Below are 15,943 nucleotides of genomic sequence, written 5' to 3' on the forward strand. Positions count from 1 at the left end.
AACATATTCTCACTCATACGTGGAGCCTAGCATTGACTTTTTCAATTTGTGTGTTTAACTTGGAATACCTGTTGAAGCCAGGAAACTGGAGAGGGGCCATTGGTGGAAAAGGAAAGATCTTAAGGAAGGAGGATAATGAAATACAACAATGTGAAGGGGAAACACAGAATAACAGAAAGGAAGATCTAAGTAGGGGAGGGGTGGGAGGGAGGATAGAGGAGAGGGTGAGACGAGGGATAAGAGGGATGACTAACATTAAGGATGTTTTTAAAAGCCATGTAGAAACCTACTATTTTACAAGCTTTCTACACACAGAGACAGAGAGACAGAGAGACAGAGAGAGAGACAGAGAGACAGAGAGAGAGACAGAGACAGAGAGAGACAGAGACAGAGAGAGACAGAGACAGAGAGAGACAGAGAGACCCTTCTTAGGAAATAATACTTCTCCCAGAAGCCATACATTGGCAAATAAAATTCCAAGTAGTAGGTGTGGGATACCTCCCATTGAATTGTTGGCCAGGGGTCTTCTGGAGAAGCTCACAACAATAATAAAACATTGTCATTGCCCCTGGTTGCCCACCAGACCTTGTTGGTGAGATTCTATTGCTGAAGACACCACACAGCTTGGTCACAGGACATGGAGAAATCAAGCTGGTTCCCAGGACAATCTCCCTCTGCAGGCTAGCTCTCACATCTCCAGAAGGTGCTATGCAGGGCACCGAAGGAGAAAAGTCATCAAAAATTTTATCCAGCTGTGAAACCCTAAAGCTACAATGACAATCAACCTGGCAAGATACATCCATGGGTGTAACAGGGGCACATACGTTATAAAAGTAACCAAACGCTTCCTGATTGGATAAGCCCTGGTCCACAGGAAGCAACTCATGCTTGCTACAGTAAATCTAAGAACCCATGACTGGTGAGCTCGCAAGCCCTGAGGGTGAACCTACTACTTTTATTTTGATAAATGGACACAGTATCAAATTGACCTCTAAACATGTATTTCTACACCTATGGATTAATACTCCCAATCCTCATGAGAGAGGCTTCTTTGTGAAGTGGATGGTGCTTACTACAGAAACTCACAACTGGTCAAAGCACAAAGAATAATGTCTGTAATGTCGCTCAGCCATAAATGGGATATCTATATCACATGCCCTCATTCTAGAGCTCAGGGAACGTCACAAAAGAGTGGGTAGAAATAATACAAGAGCCAGAGGTCAGGGCTGGGTGGAAGATGGTGGAGAAAACAGCTTCTTCTGGACATGACACGGCCACTGTGCCCATGAACTCACAGTGGCTGTGGTTTCCTGTACAAGATCAATCCAATCACCTTTCTAGCCTGGATAGGAGAGGGGCTCATGGTGGCAGTTGACAGCTCCCAGGGAAGGGAGTGTCATTTTTAAGAATATGGCCTCTGGAAGGTAAACCGTGCTCCAGTGGGTGGCCTCGCATTCGTGTGTACGCAGGTGGCATAAATTGGACTTTGCGGGTCATTGAAAGAGAGAGAGGGAGGATGTGAAGTTAAGAGGGGCAGTGGGGGTGTTGGGGTAGATCTGAGGAGACTTAGGAATAGGAGTTGGGAACAGTGAGTGTGATCATGATACATTGTATGTGTTTATGAAAGTCCCAAATGTTGTGGAATATTATTTTAAGATGTGTCACATTTGTTTATGCTGTAGAACATTTGTTTTAATGATGCAAAGATGTGTTGCATTCTTTTATGTTGCATTTGTTTAACTCTATGAAGCTGTGTTACTGTGCCTGTCTAAAACACCTGATGGTCTAATAAAGAGCTGAACAACCAATAGTGAGGCAGGAGAAAGGATAGGAGGGCCTAGCCGGCAGAGAGAATAAATAGAAGGAGAAAAAGAGGGATAAGGAAGGGAGATCAAGGAGCAAGAAAAGAAGGAGCCAGCCACCCAGCCATACAACCAGCAATGGAGTAAGAAAGAAAGAAAAGTTACACAGAAATAGAGAAAGATAAAAGCTCAGAGGCGAAAGATAGACAAATTAGTTAAGAAAAGCTGGCTAGGTCAGGCAGTGCTGGCGCATGCCTTTAATCCCAGCACTCGGGAGGCAGAGGCAGGCAGATCTCTGTGAGTTCAAGGCCCTCCTGGGCTACAAAGTGAGTTCCAGGAAAGACGCAAAGCTACACAGAGAAACCCTGTCTCGAAAAAACAAAAACAAAACAAAAGCTGGCTAGAAACAAGCCAAGCTAAGTAAGGCCTGCATTTATAAGTAATAATAAGACTCTGTGTGTTTTATTTGGGAGCTGGGTGGTGGGCCCCCAACTCAGCTGAAGAACTGAGACAAAAGAATAAAAGCCAAAGAACCCAAAGAGTAAAGACAGCCAACTACACTCAAAAATTTAATTTAAACTATTATATTTTTTAAAAGATATAATCACAGACATTTGAGAAATGCTGGACTTAAATGAAAGAAAAGACTTCATGCATGACTTCTCAGAACGTTACATCAACACTGTGAGATGTGAATCCCTAAGAGCAGATAAGGCAAACTTGGGTGGAGAACCTTTTTGGAGAAGCAGCAGGCAGGGAAGGGACCCAGAAGGTCTTGTGACCCATGTAACACTTCTTTTAAAAACGACATTCCTAGGGATCTTCCCATGAATCAGTCTTCTACTTAAAAGCTAGCTGGCAATAGCTGAAAGACTCAACAGACAGAGTAAGCAACAAATAGAGAAAAAAAAAAAACGTACCTGGTCAAAAATCCCCATGGCTAAAACAGGTAATGATGTGTAAACGATGTTAAAAAGAGTGATGAACCACTGGTCATAAACAGTCTGAAAAAAAGTAACACGTCCATGAGAAACACCATCCACAGAATGAAAGTCATCTTTGTCAGAGCTAAGGAACTCAGAGTCAAGGCAAAGACATGAGCCCTCCCCAGGTCCTCTTTGAGGAGCCGCTGGATTTTTGGGGTGCTAGCTTCTCTAGGTGTTCTTTTTTTTTTGCTTGATTTGTTTCTCAATGCTTTTAAGGATGGGCCTTGGTCACTAGGCAGCCCATGCTGGCCTCCAACTTGAAGTTATCCTCCACATGTTGGGATTGCAGACATGCATCACTCTGCTCAACTCTATCTCATCTCTGAAGGGACATCATACCCTCCTCACCGTGTGTCAGTGAGGGTGAGATGAACTAATGCATGCAGCATACCAAATCAACCACACCACCAGACAAATTCGAGACACCAGACCCTTGTAGTGGGTTACTTGTACTCTCCAAGTTTTCAATAGCTTATTACAAGTTCAAATGCATGATCTAAGTGATATTCAAAGAATCCACTCAAGTATTCCCAAAGAAACACAGATATGAGCCTACACTATATTACCCCTACACTATATTCAAATCTTTTCTTGGGAGTGGCTTGTAGCAAAGTGAGCACAAATCCCAGGACTCACTGCACTGGATGTAACCAAGACAATAAAAGCATCCCCTCACACACACAGAAGAGGGTGCCTAAGACAGACTTGCATAGGGGGTTGGCAATGCAGCTCAGTCTGTGGGGTGCTTGCATAACATTCATGGTGCCTTGGATTTGCTCTTCAGCACTATATACGCCAGAGGTAGAGATACACAGCACCCAGGAGGTAGAAGCAAGGGGATGACAATTCTAAGTCATACTTAACTACATAGTGAGTTGGAGGTCAGCCTGGCCTAGGAAAGACCCTGTTTTCAAAAACCCAACAAACAAAATCTTTGCATAAGTCCCACCAGTAGAACAGGAATTATATTCCCATTTTGTTGATGGCATAGAGAGGCAGAAACGAAATCTTTAAGAGTTTCTTATTATAGGAATATGTAAACATTAAAATATGGATCTCTGGCTCCTAACCAATGACTATCCTACCACCTTCATAACATTCACTCATTTGTAATTCAATATGTATTGAGAAATCAATACACATCAAATTTTAGATCCTGTGTAGTAATAATTCAACATGGTCACTCACACAGGAATTTATCAAAAAATTTGCATTGTAATGGCAAAGGGAAGACACATTAAAAGGTCAAGTTTTGAAAGAGGAAGTGAGTGAGTGAGTGAATGAGTGAGTGAGTGAGTGAGTGAGTGAGTAAATTAGAATACAATAATTACCAGGGAGGAACGGAGACAGGAATGTGAGAGGGTTATCACTGTAACAAGGTGATTGAAGATGACCTCACTGGGAAGTGACATTAGGGAAAGGAACGAAGGAAGGAAGGGAGGAAGAAAGGAAGGAAGGAAGAAAGGGAGGGAGCGAGGGAGCGAGAGAGGGAGGGAGGGAGGGAGGAAGGAAAGAAGGAGGGAGGGAAGGAATTGAATGAGCAGATTCCTAGCACAGGCACACTCTCATGATCCAGGAAGATCTGGTGAAGCATACCTTAGGCAAAAAAGCATTCCTATGCCTAGCAAACAGCACACCCGCCATTGAATAACTCAGAGTTACCAATAAGGGAGATGATAGATGTCAAGAGCTAAGGTAGAGCAGCCAGGCACAGTGATGATCCTTTACAATACCAGCACTTGGGGGGCTGAGGTAGGGGTGAGAGGGAGACCAAGTTTGAGATCAACTGAGGGAACATAGTAAAATACTGTCTCAATAAATAAATAGTAAGTAAATAAATCAATAAGGCCCTAAAGACAAGGTTATTGTGTGGTAACCAGCAGAAAGCATTGGAGGTTGATACTAAGCTGAGAACAAACTGAAGGGCCATGATGCTGTGGTAGTAACCGAGGAATCTCCAACGGTGCTTCCAACCAAAGACAAAAGGCCCTGGGTCAACCTATCAGATTTTAAATATATTCGGAAACCCAATTTCTTTGTGGGGAAGTACTAAAGCATTAGAGAACTTTAGAATCAAATGAGTCAGAGGCGGTAAAGTGGGTTGTATTGGTTACATGAGCAAGATGATCCTTCCAATTATGTCCTGCAGATGTAAAGCATCTTGAAGAGAAAATGTTCTGGTTTCTTCAGATGTTAAATCTGAATTTGAAGTGTGCTGTGTCTTAGCAGTATCATTTACTTTTGAAATGAGGATAGATTTGTTAAAGAAAAAATGGAAGCCGTTCATCTGAGGCCAAATCCTAACCAACAATGCTCTGGAGAGCTCTCTTTAACTTGACTAACACAGACACTGGCAGTGTTATTTGACTTGGAGGCATGTTTAGCATGATTAGATTCTGTGGTGAGAGAAGGGCATTAGTGTCTTCAACTAGATCTGAAGGGTGAACAGGGAGGGGGAAGGGCTGGTAAATGAGTGAGGAAGTGTGTGAGGCCGTTTCCTACCAATGGAAACATCCTCTCCAGGAGGGGTCATGTGAAACTCAAAAGATAAACAAAAGGTTACACATCTGAAAAGGCATAAATTCGGAAGATTCTGGAAGACCCCCTCTGCCCCCTCCAGCTTTATAAAAGGAGGAAAAAGCTACAGAAGCAAGAGGAGACTGACTATCTGAGCAGAGCAGAGAGACTTAGACCATTCACTCTGCCTGTAAGCTGTTCAGAGTGCTCTAGGGTCGCCGCTTTCATGAGGGTCACCATGTGGCTTTGTGGTCATGTCTTTCTGTCATCTCTGATCCTGTAACTCCTCACCCACACTCCTGCTAGTAACCCTAGTGAAAACTCATTGGCTTACCAAGATGGACATTACTGCAGCTGTTACTTTGATCCATTGTGAGTTCCATTTCTTGGGTAAGTGAACACCTGTGCTGTGTCTCACACAACAGGGAGGAGATTTTTTTTTAATTCTCTGGCTATCTGTGCTGGTTAGTTTTATATCAACTTGACACAAGCCAGAGTCGTTTGGGAAGAGGAAATTGGAGAGTCCTCCCTCTCTCCAGCAGTTCTCATCACCAAATTGTTCATCAAATTCACGCTGTCATCCTGTTCAATGGCTGTACCTCTACCCAGCCAGTACTCACTCCCCATCTCTCCCTCTTCCTACAGCCCCTCAGCTGGGGTACCCGTCCTCTGACTCCAGCCTGCTCAGCTTTGATTGATCCTGAAGAATCAACTTGGTGTAGGTGGCAGGTCTTTTAGGATGCCTTTCTGAGCTAGTCCACTCCCATTCCTTGTAGTGAATTATACCTTTCACCTCGGGACCCACTTTCCCAGGTAATGGGCACCAGCTTGAAGCAGTTTGGAAGCCAAGGGCGTCCAAAAGCAGAAAAGCCACAGCAGCCTTTCTCCAACATGCTCATTCCAGGGATGGATTCCAGGCCACTTGTTAGTACCATGACTCACCACATCTCAGTGCTTCATAACACTGACCTGTAATTACTTACATGCTGCTTCCAAGCCCCGTCCTATCAACCTGTCAGCTCCTGGAGACTTATTCATCCAGGAGCCCAAGAGCCTAACTCCAAGTCTAGCATGTGGTGAGTACAAACAATGTCATAAAAGGGGTTGGTTTTGGAACACAGTGCTTGCCTAGCATGAAATGAACAAGGTCCTGGGTTTGAGCATCAGGCGCTACCAGCGCTGAAAGAGAGAGAGAGAGAGAGAGAGAGAGAGAGAGAGAGAGAGAGAGAAGAAAGAAAAGAAAGAGAGAGAGAAAGAGACAAAAGGAAGGAAGGAAGGAAGAAAGAAAGAAAGAAAGAAAGAAAGAAAGAAAGAAAGAAAGAAAGAAAGAAAGAAAACAACATCCTAAGATACCTCTTTGGAAATGTATATCCCTGTGCTTGCTGTGTGTTGCAGACAGAGAAAAGCTGTATAATTTCTTTCAGCCCTCAAAAATATTCACCTGTTAAAGAAAACACACTGGGAAAAAATAGGAGGTGTCCTGCTTTAGTTCTTTGGTTGTTGGTCTGCATAATTAGCAGGAACTCACTAGTAGGATCCGGTAGAAGGGCCAAGCTTGAACATCAGCCTGGCCCAGGTTTCCATAGGGCACATCTGGAAGGCAAAGGCAAAGGAACTCCCCTGCCTTGTAGAAACAGGCTTTGGGTATCAAAACCCATGACGCCATTGGCCTCAAGGTTAGTCTCACTCTTTCACATAACTTTCCAAAGTTTCACTGTATATTTTCTTGTATTATTTGACAAACCTTTTCCAGCCTTGACAAGATAATTGTTTCCATATTACATGGAATTTTTTTTAAGATACACATCTCTGTATCTCCCTGACAATGATAAATTGTCATCAGATAATATCATCTCAAGTGCCCTGTGCCAACATTTACACAATTTTTCAAATGTGAATCTCCTAAACTGGGCCTCAGCAATTTTTGGAGGGAACAACTCATCTTTATTAAAGCCCCTGAAGGACTGGGTGCTTTTAAAATTAGTTACAGATATTAACAATACACATGAGCGTGCATGCACGTGCACACACACACACACACACACACACACACACACACACAACTCAAGGAAAACCATGTATGCTACAACAGTGGGTCAGGGTAAGGCTTGTCCTGCAGAAAGAGCCATGATCTAACCTTTATCCAAAGCTTGCTAGACTAGAAATCCAGCTTGAGATCTCATCAGGACAGGTTATGTTTATTTGTCCCTCAGTAGCAGCTCAGTTGGAGTATCTGTTGACAGAAGGTAGGCTCGAGCTTCTAGATGATTCTAGAAGGAAAGCAGTTCCCCTGGGGAAGCTTGTGTGAGCAGACAGAGAACTAAAGGGGCAAGAGTCACACTCCTCACCACGCTCACCACTAACTCCCAGCTCTTGAAGGACTCAGGTTTTTCCTTTGTAAAATAAAGGTTTACACTCCTTACCCTAAACTCTCTGCCAGAGCAAAGGGTCTTCTTTCAACAAGACATGTACATTGGGAGCCATCAAGATGTCTCTGCAGGCGAAGATGCTTGCCCTTCAACCTGATGACCTGAGTTTGTTTCCAAGACCAACACGGCCCTCTCCACCATTGCTAGGAGTCTTAAATGGGCACATCCTTGTGGGTTCCTACAGTAGAACAGGCCCATAGGGTTGAGGAAATTGGCTCAGACCAGTTGCTAAGGCATACACATAACTTACTCCTTATGAGCCAACCTGGAGTCTGCCTGCAGGCCCAGCAACAGGCGCTGTCAGAGTTCCTAGTCACTGTCAGAGTTCCTGATAGATGTCAGAGTTCCTGATCATGACCAGCCAATGAGGGATGACCATGCAATGCCACCAGGTTGTGACACAGACTGGGTGCTGGGAGGAGGGTATATAAGGCCTTCCCTGTTATTAAATAAATACGTTTGTTGTTTGCCTTCAACTGACTCCCACTATCTGTGCCATTGACACCATGCCTTCTCACCGGCTAGGATCCAGTAACATCCTTAGGATTTCCCTAGCTCCAGGTTTCTTCCTAACCCCACACTGGCTTACTTGGTGTCCTGGTTCTTCCTTCTTGGAGAAAGAAAACGTTTAACTTATTTTTCATGTTACAGGAACCCATAGTTGAAAGACTTAATTTTAAAGACATTTAGAAATTCTACAGTGACTTTGAAGTTTAAGAGAATTCAGATTTTTTTAGAGGCTTTGGATATTTAATGGAACAGAACTTCTAAAGTGTCTGAATTTGTAAAGACTACAGGACTTTTAAAACTTAGAATATTTATTTTGTGATATTAACATGCCATCTTGATGATAAATGAAAAATTAAAAGTTCTAGTTGAAAATTCATGTGTTTGTGTGTCAAATCTAGAGAGAGTCAATTGTGCTGGCTAGTATTATGTCAACTTGACTAATAATAATTGAGAAAATGCTCCTACCATATGGCCTCTAGATAACTGTTTGAGGCATTTTATTAAGGTATGATTTATAGGGGAGGGCCCACCTCACAGTGGGCACTACCACATCTGTGCAAGTGGTCCTGAATGACATAAGAAGCAAACAGGCTGATCAAGCCATGGAAAACAAGATAGCACTCCTCAATGACTTTTGCATCAATCAGCTCCTGTCTCCAGGTGTCTTTCCTGACTTTTTTCATGATAGACGATGATCAAGACATAAAAGCTGAAACAAATTCTTTCTACCCCGTGTTACCACTGGTCATGGTATTCTATCATAGCTATGGAAACTCTAAGACATTGATGGAAGTATCACATTATACAAAGGCATGGTTGACTTACTAATAAGAATTTTGAACTCTGATATATAATAATTAAGAATTCACCTCATGTTTTTGGCAAATTTTAAAAATATTTTTAAACCAAATTTTATATAACTTAGAGCTTTAGATTAAACTGGATAGGCAGTGCTTGTCTTTTTAAAGATTCCATGGCATGAAGAAATCTTGAGCTGTTTTTATTACTATAAAATTTTCTAAGAAATTTAACAGTAGCTTTTTTTGGTATAAAATGGAATCTTATCAATTTAATATGATTTCTTATCATATAATACTATTTCTTAAAGTTAAATTTCAAATGTCAATGCATGGGGAAACGGCTTAGTTACCAGAGTGATTGCTTAGCCTGTATGATGCCTTTATTTGACTCCCAGAAACACATAAAACTGGATCCAATGGCAAATATCTGCAATCTCAGCACAGCAGAGTCTAAGTAGGAGGATTTGAGTTCAACACCATCCTAAGCTATGGTCCAAGTCAGACTGCAATGTGTGAGATCCTGTCTCAAACCGACAAAATTGCAGAAAAAAAATGAGGAAAGCAGGAAGAAAGAATAAGGAAAAATACTGTCTCTACATGATATCAATTTGCTATATATTGAGAATATGTGTTATCTGTGAGGGACAAAATTATGTTCTCTCAAGCGTAGTATATTATATATATTTTATACATACATATTTATTTATGCTTAGTGAATATAATTAAAAGTGTTGGGTGGTTGAAAGGCCTTTTGCTTAACATTGAAGTGCTATAATTTCCCTTTGTTTTTTCTATTAATCTAATTTTAGGAATATTAAATTGTATTGTCTACTTATTATTGTATGCAATTTGTATATTCATGCAATTATATTTTACACCTATGCAGTAAGCATGAGCACTAGTGACATTTCTAGGTAGTGGAAGAACTTACATAATACTTTCAGAGAACATTTTTCCTTGACCTTTAACTTCACTCAGTGATTGTAATTACTATTTTCTCACTTTGCATTTCTGTTGTAATGTGAACTAGTATAGATGAATTTTATATCACTGAGTTTGTATTTATAATATAGTTCTCTTCAATTTGATCACAAAAAGGATAACTTTGGAAATAGAATTTCATTACATTTTAAATTATATTTCAAAAATTGCTACAACTTAAAATAATCACCTGTTTGCAAATGTGATGGATCAGCACCTTTCAGCCAGTCATGTGGCTTCTGTTGTATTTCAAGATTATAATCAATGAAGCTTTCCTCATTCAAAGTGAAATTTGCAACTTTTAATTCTGTTTTATTCATTTATGCATTTGAAAATTAATTATTGATATAGACACTTATGTCAAAATCATTTTGTTCTAGTTGCTTGTGTACTTCTTGACATTCCTTTTAAATATTAAAATCATGAATTAGAGAAATTAAAAAAAAAAAGACCAACACAGTGCCGGGAGAGAACAGACTCCTGAAAGTGGTCCTCTTACCTGCTTATGTACTCCATGGTGCATGGGCCCCTCCTCCCAGACACACATGCAAAATAAATTCTTTAGATATCATGTGTTTTATTTTATACGTGGATGTCAGTATTTAAACATTTGATGTGTTTGCTAAAATCTAAATAAACACAGAGGTTATGTAAGGGGAGCAAGGAGGAGGAGACGGCCTTCCAAAGAAGGGGAAATAGAATATAGTGTTATGGAGAAATAAAGAGGAAACTAGAATAGGAGGCTTAAATAGGGGGGATGGGAGAGGAGGGTAAAGGAGGGAATATGGGAGGGACAACTAATACTGAAGGCCTTACGAACAACCATATGGAAACCTATTTCTATAGAAGCTTTGTGGTGGTGTGAATAGGAATGGTCCCCTTGGTTCATATATTTGAATACCTGGTCATTAGGACTATCATTACTTGAGAGGGATCAGTAGGTATGGTCTTATTGGGGGGGAGTATGTCACTTAGGGTGGGATTTAAGGTTTCAAGAGCCCTAGCTAGGCCCAGTGGCTCTCTCTTCCTGCTGCCTGCAGATCTGGATGTAGAATTCTCAACTCCTTCTCTAGCACCGTATTTGTTTGTGTGCTGACCTGCTTCCCACCATGCTGAGAGTGGACTAAATCTCTGAAACTGTAAGCCAGCTCCAGTTAAATCATTTCCTTTATAAGAATCGCCATGGTCATGGTATCTCTTCACAGCAATAGAACACTGACTAAGACAAGCTTCCTAAAACATATGCATGTATCAAATTAACTTAAATGAGCTACCATATAATGGGAAAAAAACATCTTATGTCATCAAGTAAAACCCCCAGTGCCAGAAAGGGGTTACATTCTGTTGAGTCATTGTTCAAAAGGGTACCATGGACCGCCTCCAAACATTACAGGCTATTGCAAAGGCTATTGGCTGCTTTTCACAACCTGATGGTAAGCCCCTACTGCTGAAGACAACACTCACATACAATTGAGCAAGAAGTCAAGCTGGTGCCTGGCTAAAAGCTTCACCCCCACTGACAAGCCTTCACAGTGCTGGAAGGTACTCAGCATGCCACTGGAAGAGAAAGGGAATCATTAATATCACCCAGCTACAACCTGCAAGGTATACTGGTGTGGTGTGCTAGTGGCACAAATATTAAGGGAATAATCAACCACTTTTGAAGAGTGTATTTATGGCCCATTTCATGAGATGAAACCCATACCTGACACACCTAAGGTGGCCAAGAACTTCAGACCGAATAGGTCATAGACCTACTATTCTTATTCTGCTAAAGGAACAGAGCAACAAAATGACTCTTGGTGACAGACTGCTATATCCATAGGTAAGTGCAACACTCAACCCTCATCAGAGAAGCTTCTTCCCACAGTAGAGGGGAATTAACACAGAGACACACAATTGGGCAGTGTGCAGAGAGTGAGAGACTGTGCAGCCCTCGGTCCTAACTGGGACGTTTTCATCCAACCCCTCCTGTCAAGGCTCTATGTAGATGAGGAGATCGAAAGACTGTAAGAGTCAAAGCTGGTGCATGGCTGCAAAGAACCAGTGTTTTGCAGACACACCACGACTGGTACACATAGGAACTGAAAGAGACTGGCAGCGTGCATGCGTCTCACACAGGTTCAACCCAGACAAAAATCCCAACACTGAAAAAGGGATGTGGACACAACGTCCCACACCAACCAAGAAGCTATTTGCAATTGATACCTACTGGGAAAGGACAAAACGCCACTGGGTATATCAACCACAGTCCAGGGCAGGGTCCATGCCCAGGAGCAGTTGGCCAAGACACCGTGTTTGTTTGTTGTGGGGTTTTTATAACACTCTGGGTTGTTTTTTTTTTTTTTTTTTGAGGGGGGGGAACATTTTTGTCTTATTATGTTTTGGGATTTTTTTTTTCTGGAACAAGTTGTTTTCTTTTGTTTTTGAGAGAGAAAGAACATGAAGTTGGGTAGATAGAGAGGTGGACTCTGAAAGGAGTTGGGGAGGAGGAAAATATCAAAATATATTTTATGAAAACAAATTTAATCAAAAAAAGTTGGTTGAACAAATAAGAGAAATGTGACAGTGGAGTGATTTAATATCCGTTTCACATTTATACAAATAAAATCATTCCCAGACTGTACGTTCTCTGTCAGTGGGAATGACCACCCTCCGTTTCATTGTAGTTTTCCTAGAGGTCATCAGAGCACCTGCCCTAAACTAGAACAAAGCTAATTGCTGGTAAGTGAGCAAACATTCAAAGACACAGGAGAATGTGTTCAAGTTTTATCCTGCCAGGACTGAACAGAAAAGAACCTTGAAAGTTGGGCCACTTAAGAGAACACTGGCAGGAAGTAAGAGGATCTCCAACAGCCAGCTCTCTTCAAAGGGCAGATGGGTTTTGGGAGCTGAGGAAAGCTCCACAACCAGCACAAGGTTTCAAGGGAGGCAAGACTGTCCCCATTCATAAATTCTCAGGCTCCGTAGACTGGTCAGTGTCTCTTGCAAACATGTTTTCTTTGAATTGCCTCATTATAACATAATGTTCTTAGAAGAACAGGACTCAGAGAGGAAGCCAAAACATGTTACAAGCCTGGTACTAATCAAGCCCTTTCCAGCCCTACCTCCCAGTGGCCCTCGCAGCCAGTTCTCAGTACCCCTGAAACAGAGAACACACGGGGTGTGGGGGTAGGGGACTCCAGCTTCCATCTACACAGTGGGTAAATGCAAGCTGTAGAACAGGGTTCCTGCTCCTCAGAGCAGCAGTGAGAAAAATCCCTTTCTGTGTTCTGCCAGTTTTAGAAAATATTTCTGTATGAATTTATATTAAATGGAATCTAACAAAAACACAAGTGCCAGGCATGGGGTACCTCACATACAGTTGTGGGTCAAGGGAGCCAAAGAGACTCCAAAAACGGTATAGGCAATTGCCATTACCCTGGGTTGCCTTCCAGAACTTGAAGACAAGGCCCTATAGTAGATACACACTTCAGACACAGGGCTCAAGGGAATCGAACTGGAGCTGTCAAGGAATCAATCAAAAGTCCTACCCAGTTGTGGGGTCAATGAGCCACAACAATAGCCAGGTGGCGAGATATACCAAAGGACACAACAGTGGCACTTAAATGTTGGGAGTAACCAATAACCATATAATCAGACCTAAGATCTGCCCAGTAGGAAGAAATTCATGCATTCAGGCCTGATATTGTAAAGCTAACCAACTCTCCATGCCTGAAGAGACCATAGACCCTTGAGGAGAACCTATTAGCCCCACTTTACTGAATCAGCATAGTTCCTAACTGCATTTTAAATACATAGCCTTCAACCCGCAGATAAGTATAGCTCTCCCCCCTCACTGAAGAAGCTTCTTTTTGCAGCAGTGGAGACCATTCCAGAAACCCACAGCTGCTTAATATGCAGATAACAACTGATCATGGGGTTCCCAACCCCAACTGATGCATATATAACAAAACCACTACACCTAAGGCTCAGGAAACAAAGAAGAAGGGGGTGGAAAATTGTTAGAGCCACAGGACCAGGACATCTGCTATGAGACACACAGTCCTGTATATATGACAGGGAGCTGCACCCACAAAATCTCAACAATATGAAGTCTCAACACCTTAATAAGACCAGCACAATGACAACACCAGTTGTCATGCCAACATGGATAGCTGACATGTTCTAGATGAAGAGTTACAAGTAATGGCTGCAGAGAGATAGAAAATCAGTCTTTTCCAGGGATGAGCCCTCAATAGGTTGTTCAATCCCAAGTGGTCGGCTATAAACAAATACACATAGGAACAACACTAAATGGACTCAGAAGATTGTGTGTGTGTGTGTGTGTGTGTGTGTGTGTGTGTGTGTGTAACAATAAGCAAAGAAGAAACCATGAATTTGAGAGAGAGTTAGAGGGGAGTGGAAGTTGTTTTGCAGAGGAGAAGGGTTGAAAATTATGTAAATTCAGTACTTATGCGTGATATTCTCAAATAAATTTTAAATCAAAAACAAGAATAAAAGTACATAACTATAAAAAAGATTATCACAAATGGTTAATATAAATTTAACATAGAAACTCTGAAACCACTGTACTAAATTTTCTCAAAGGTTTGAAAATAATTAGAAGGAGAATTCAGCGGCCACTTGGGCAGCATAGGACAGGAGGAATTTCTTCCTTTTATGTGACAGTTTCACACCTTTATATGAATCAGACCACACATTCCTGAAGTGACTAGACTATTAGGCACTCAGATTTCTACTTGGTGCTTAAAATGTCCTCCCTTGCAAACTAAAAGAGCTCTGGGGTGATCTCAGCTTCTCATAAATTTCTTCTTCCCTATGAACTAGTCTTAACTTCAATTATAATCTTTCTGTTTAGACTTACTTGGATATCTATGCCCCAATAAGAAAAGTTCTAACTGGATAGGAACATATTCTACATTATTTTATCTTTTCTACCCAAGACAGTAAGCAAGTATTCTTCTAGCAGTTTGGGATATTCAGTTACTTGAACTAGAAGAGGAAAATGATGACATCTAAACAAATATAGAATCAGGATGGTTAAATAATTTATAATAAAACAATAGTTCAGAATATTATAAAAAATAAAATTCTTTAAGTACATAAATCAGAGAGGTCTCTCAAAAAAACTATATTTTAACAAGAAAAATATAAAAGACTATAATCACAGTCATATATGAGTCAAGACACATTCAGGTACAAATATTTTTGTAATCTAAAGAACACATTAAAAAGCATGGGGAAAGGCACTGAAATATAAATCACAATGTTGCTGAATAAAATGGGGCTATTCTTTGAGCTAGTGTTAATAAGGAATAAACAAATGGTTTCCATGGAAGAAACATTCTCAGCATATTTTGCTCTGCCCACTTTATTTCAAATCACCAGACCTAGGATTAATAGCAATACAATATCAGGTTTTTAAAATGTTACTTCAGAGATATTCCAGAACATCCCAAAAAGGGTTCTGTGATGACATCTGTTTTACATGACACTATGCATATTGCTGGGGGGAAATTAGGTACCATGGATATGTGCTGAAGTAATAAGACTGAACTCCATTGGCCCTGAACATCCTTGACTTTAAGAGACACCATCACCAAGGTCAACATTAGACCAAAAGAGAATCAAGCATCTCCATAAAGCTAAGGCAATAACAAACCAAAGGTTCAGCAGAACGTAAAGGAGAACTCATTTTCATGCAGAAAGAGACTTCAAGGAAACTTGCAATAGTTAAAAGAAGGAACAAAAAAATCTCTCCAGAAAACCTGAACCACAAACTGGTAGTCACTGGAATTTCTAATCTGAATTCAAATCTTTCTTGAAAAGAAATGTACCTTGAGAATACGACATACAAGATAGCTACCCACTTATAGCACTGGGGATTAAATAAAAGTCCCATTTTTAAAACTTTC

General features: G+C 41.1%; 1 protein-coding gene across 1 annotated transcript in view; it reads right to left on the reverse strand.

Annotated features, from left to right (window-relative positions):
• Atp8b4 (ATPase phospholipid transporting 8B4 (putative)) overlaps positions 1–15,943 on the reverse strand; it is a 162,102-nt gene that overhangs the window by 15,788 nt on the left and 130,371 nt on the right. The window contains exon 23 of the mRNA XM_059258935.1: positions 2,723–2,806. Within this exon, the coding sequence (XP_059114918.1) occupies positions 2,723–2,806 (84 nt within the window). The remainder of the gene's footprint in view (positions 1–2,722; positions 2,807–15,943) is intronic.

This window comes from Peromyscus eremicus, chromosome 4, assembly GCF_949786415.1.
Source record: "Peromyscus eremicus chromosome 4, PerEre_H2_v1, whole genome shotgun sequence".
Classification (NCBI taxonomy): domain Eukaryota; kingdom Metazoa; phylum Chordata; class Mammalia; order Rodentia; family Cricetidae; genus Peromyscus; species Peromyscus eremicus.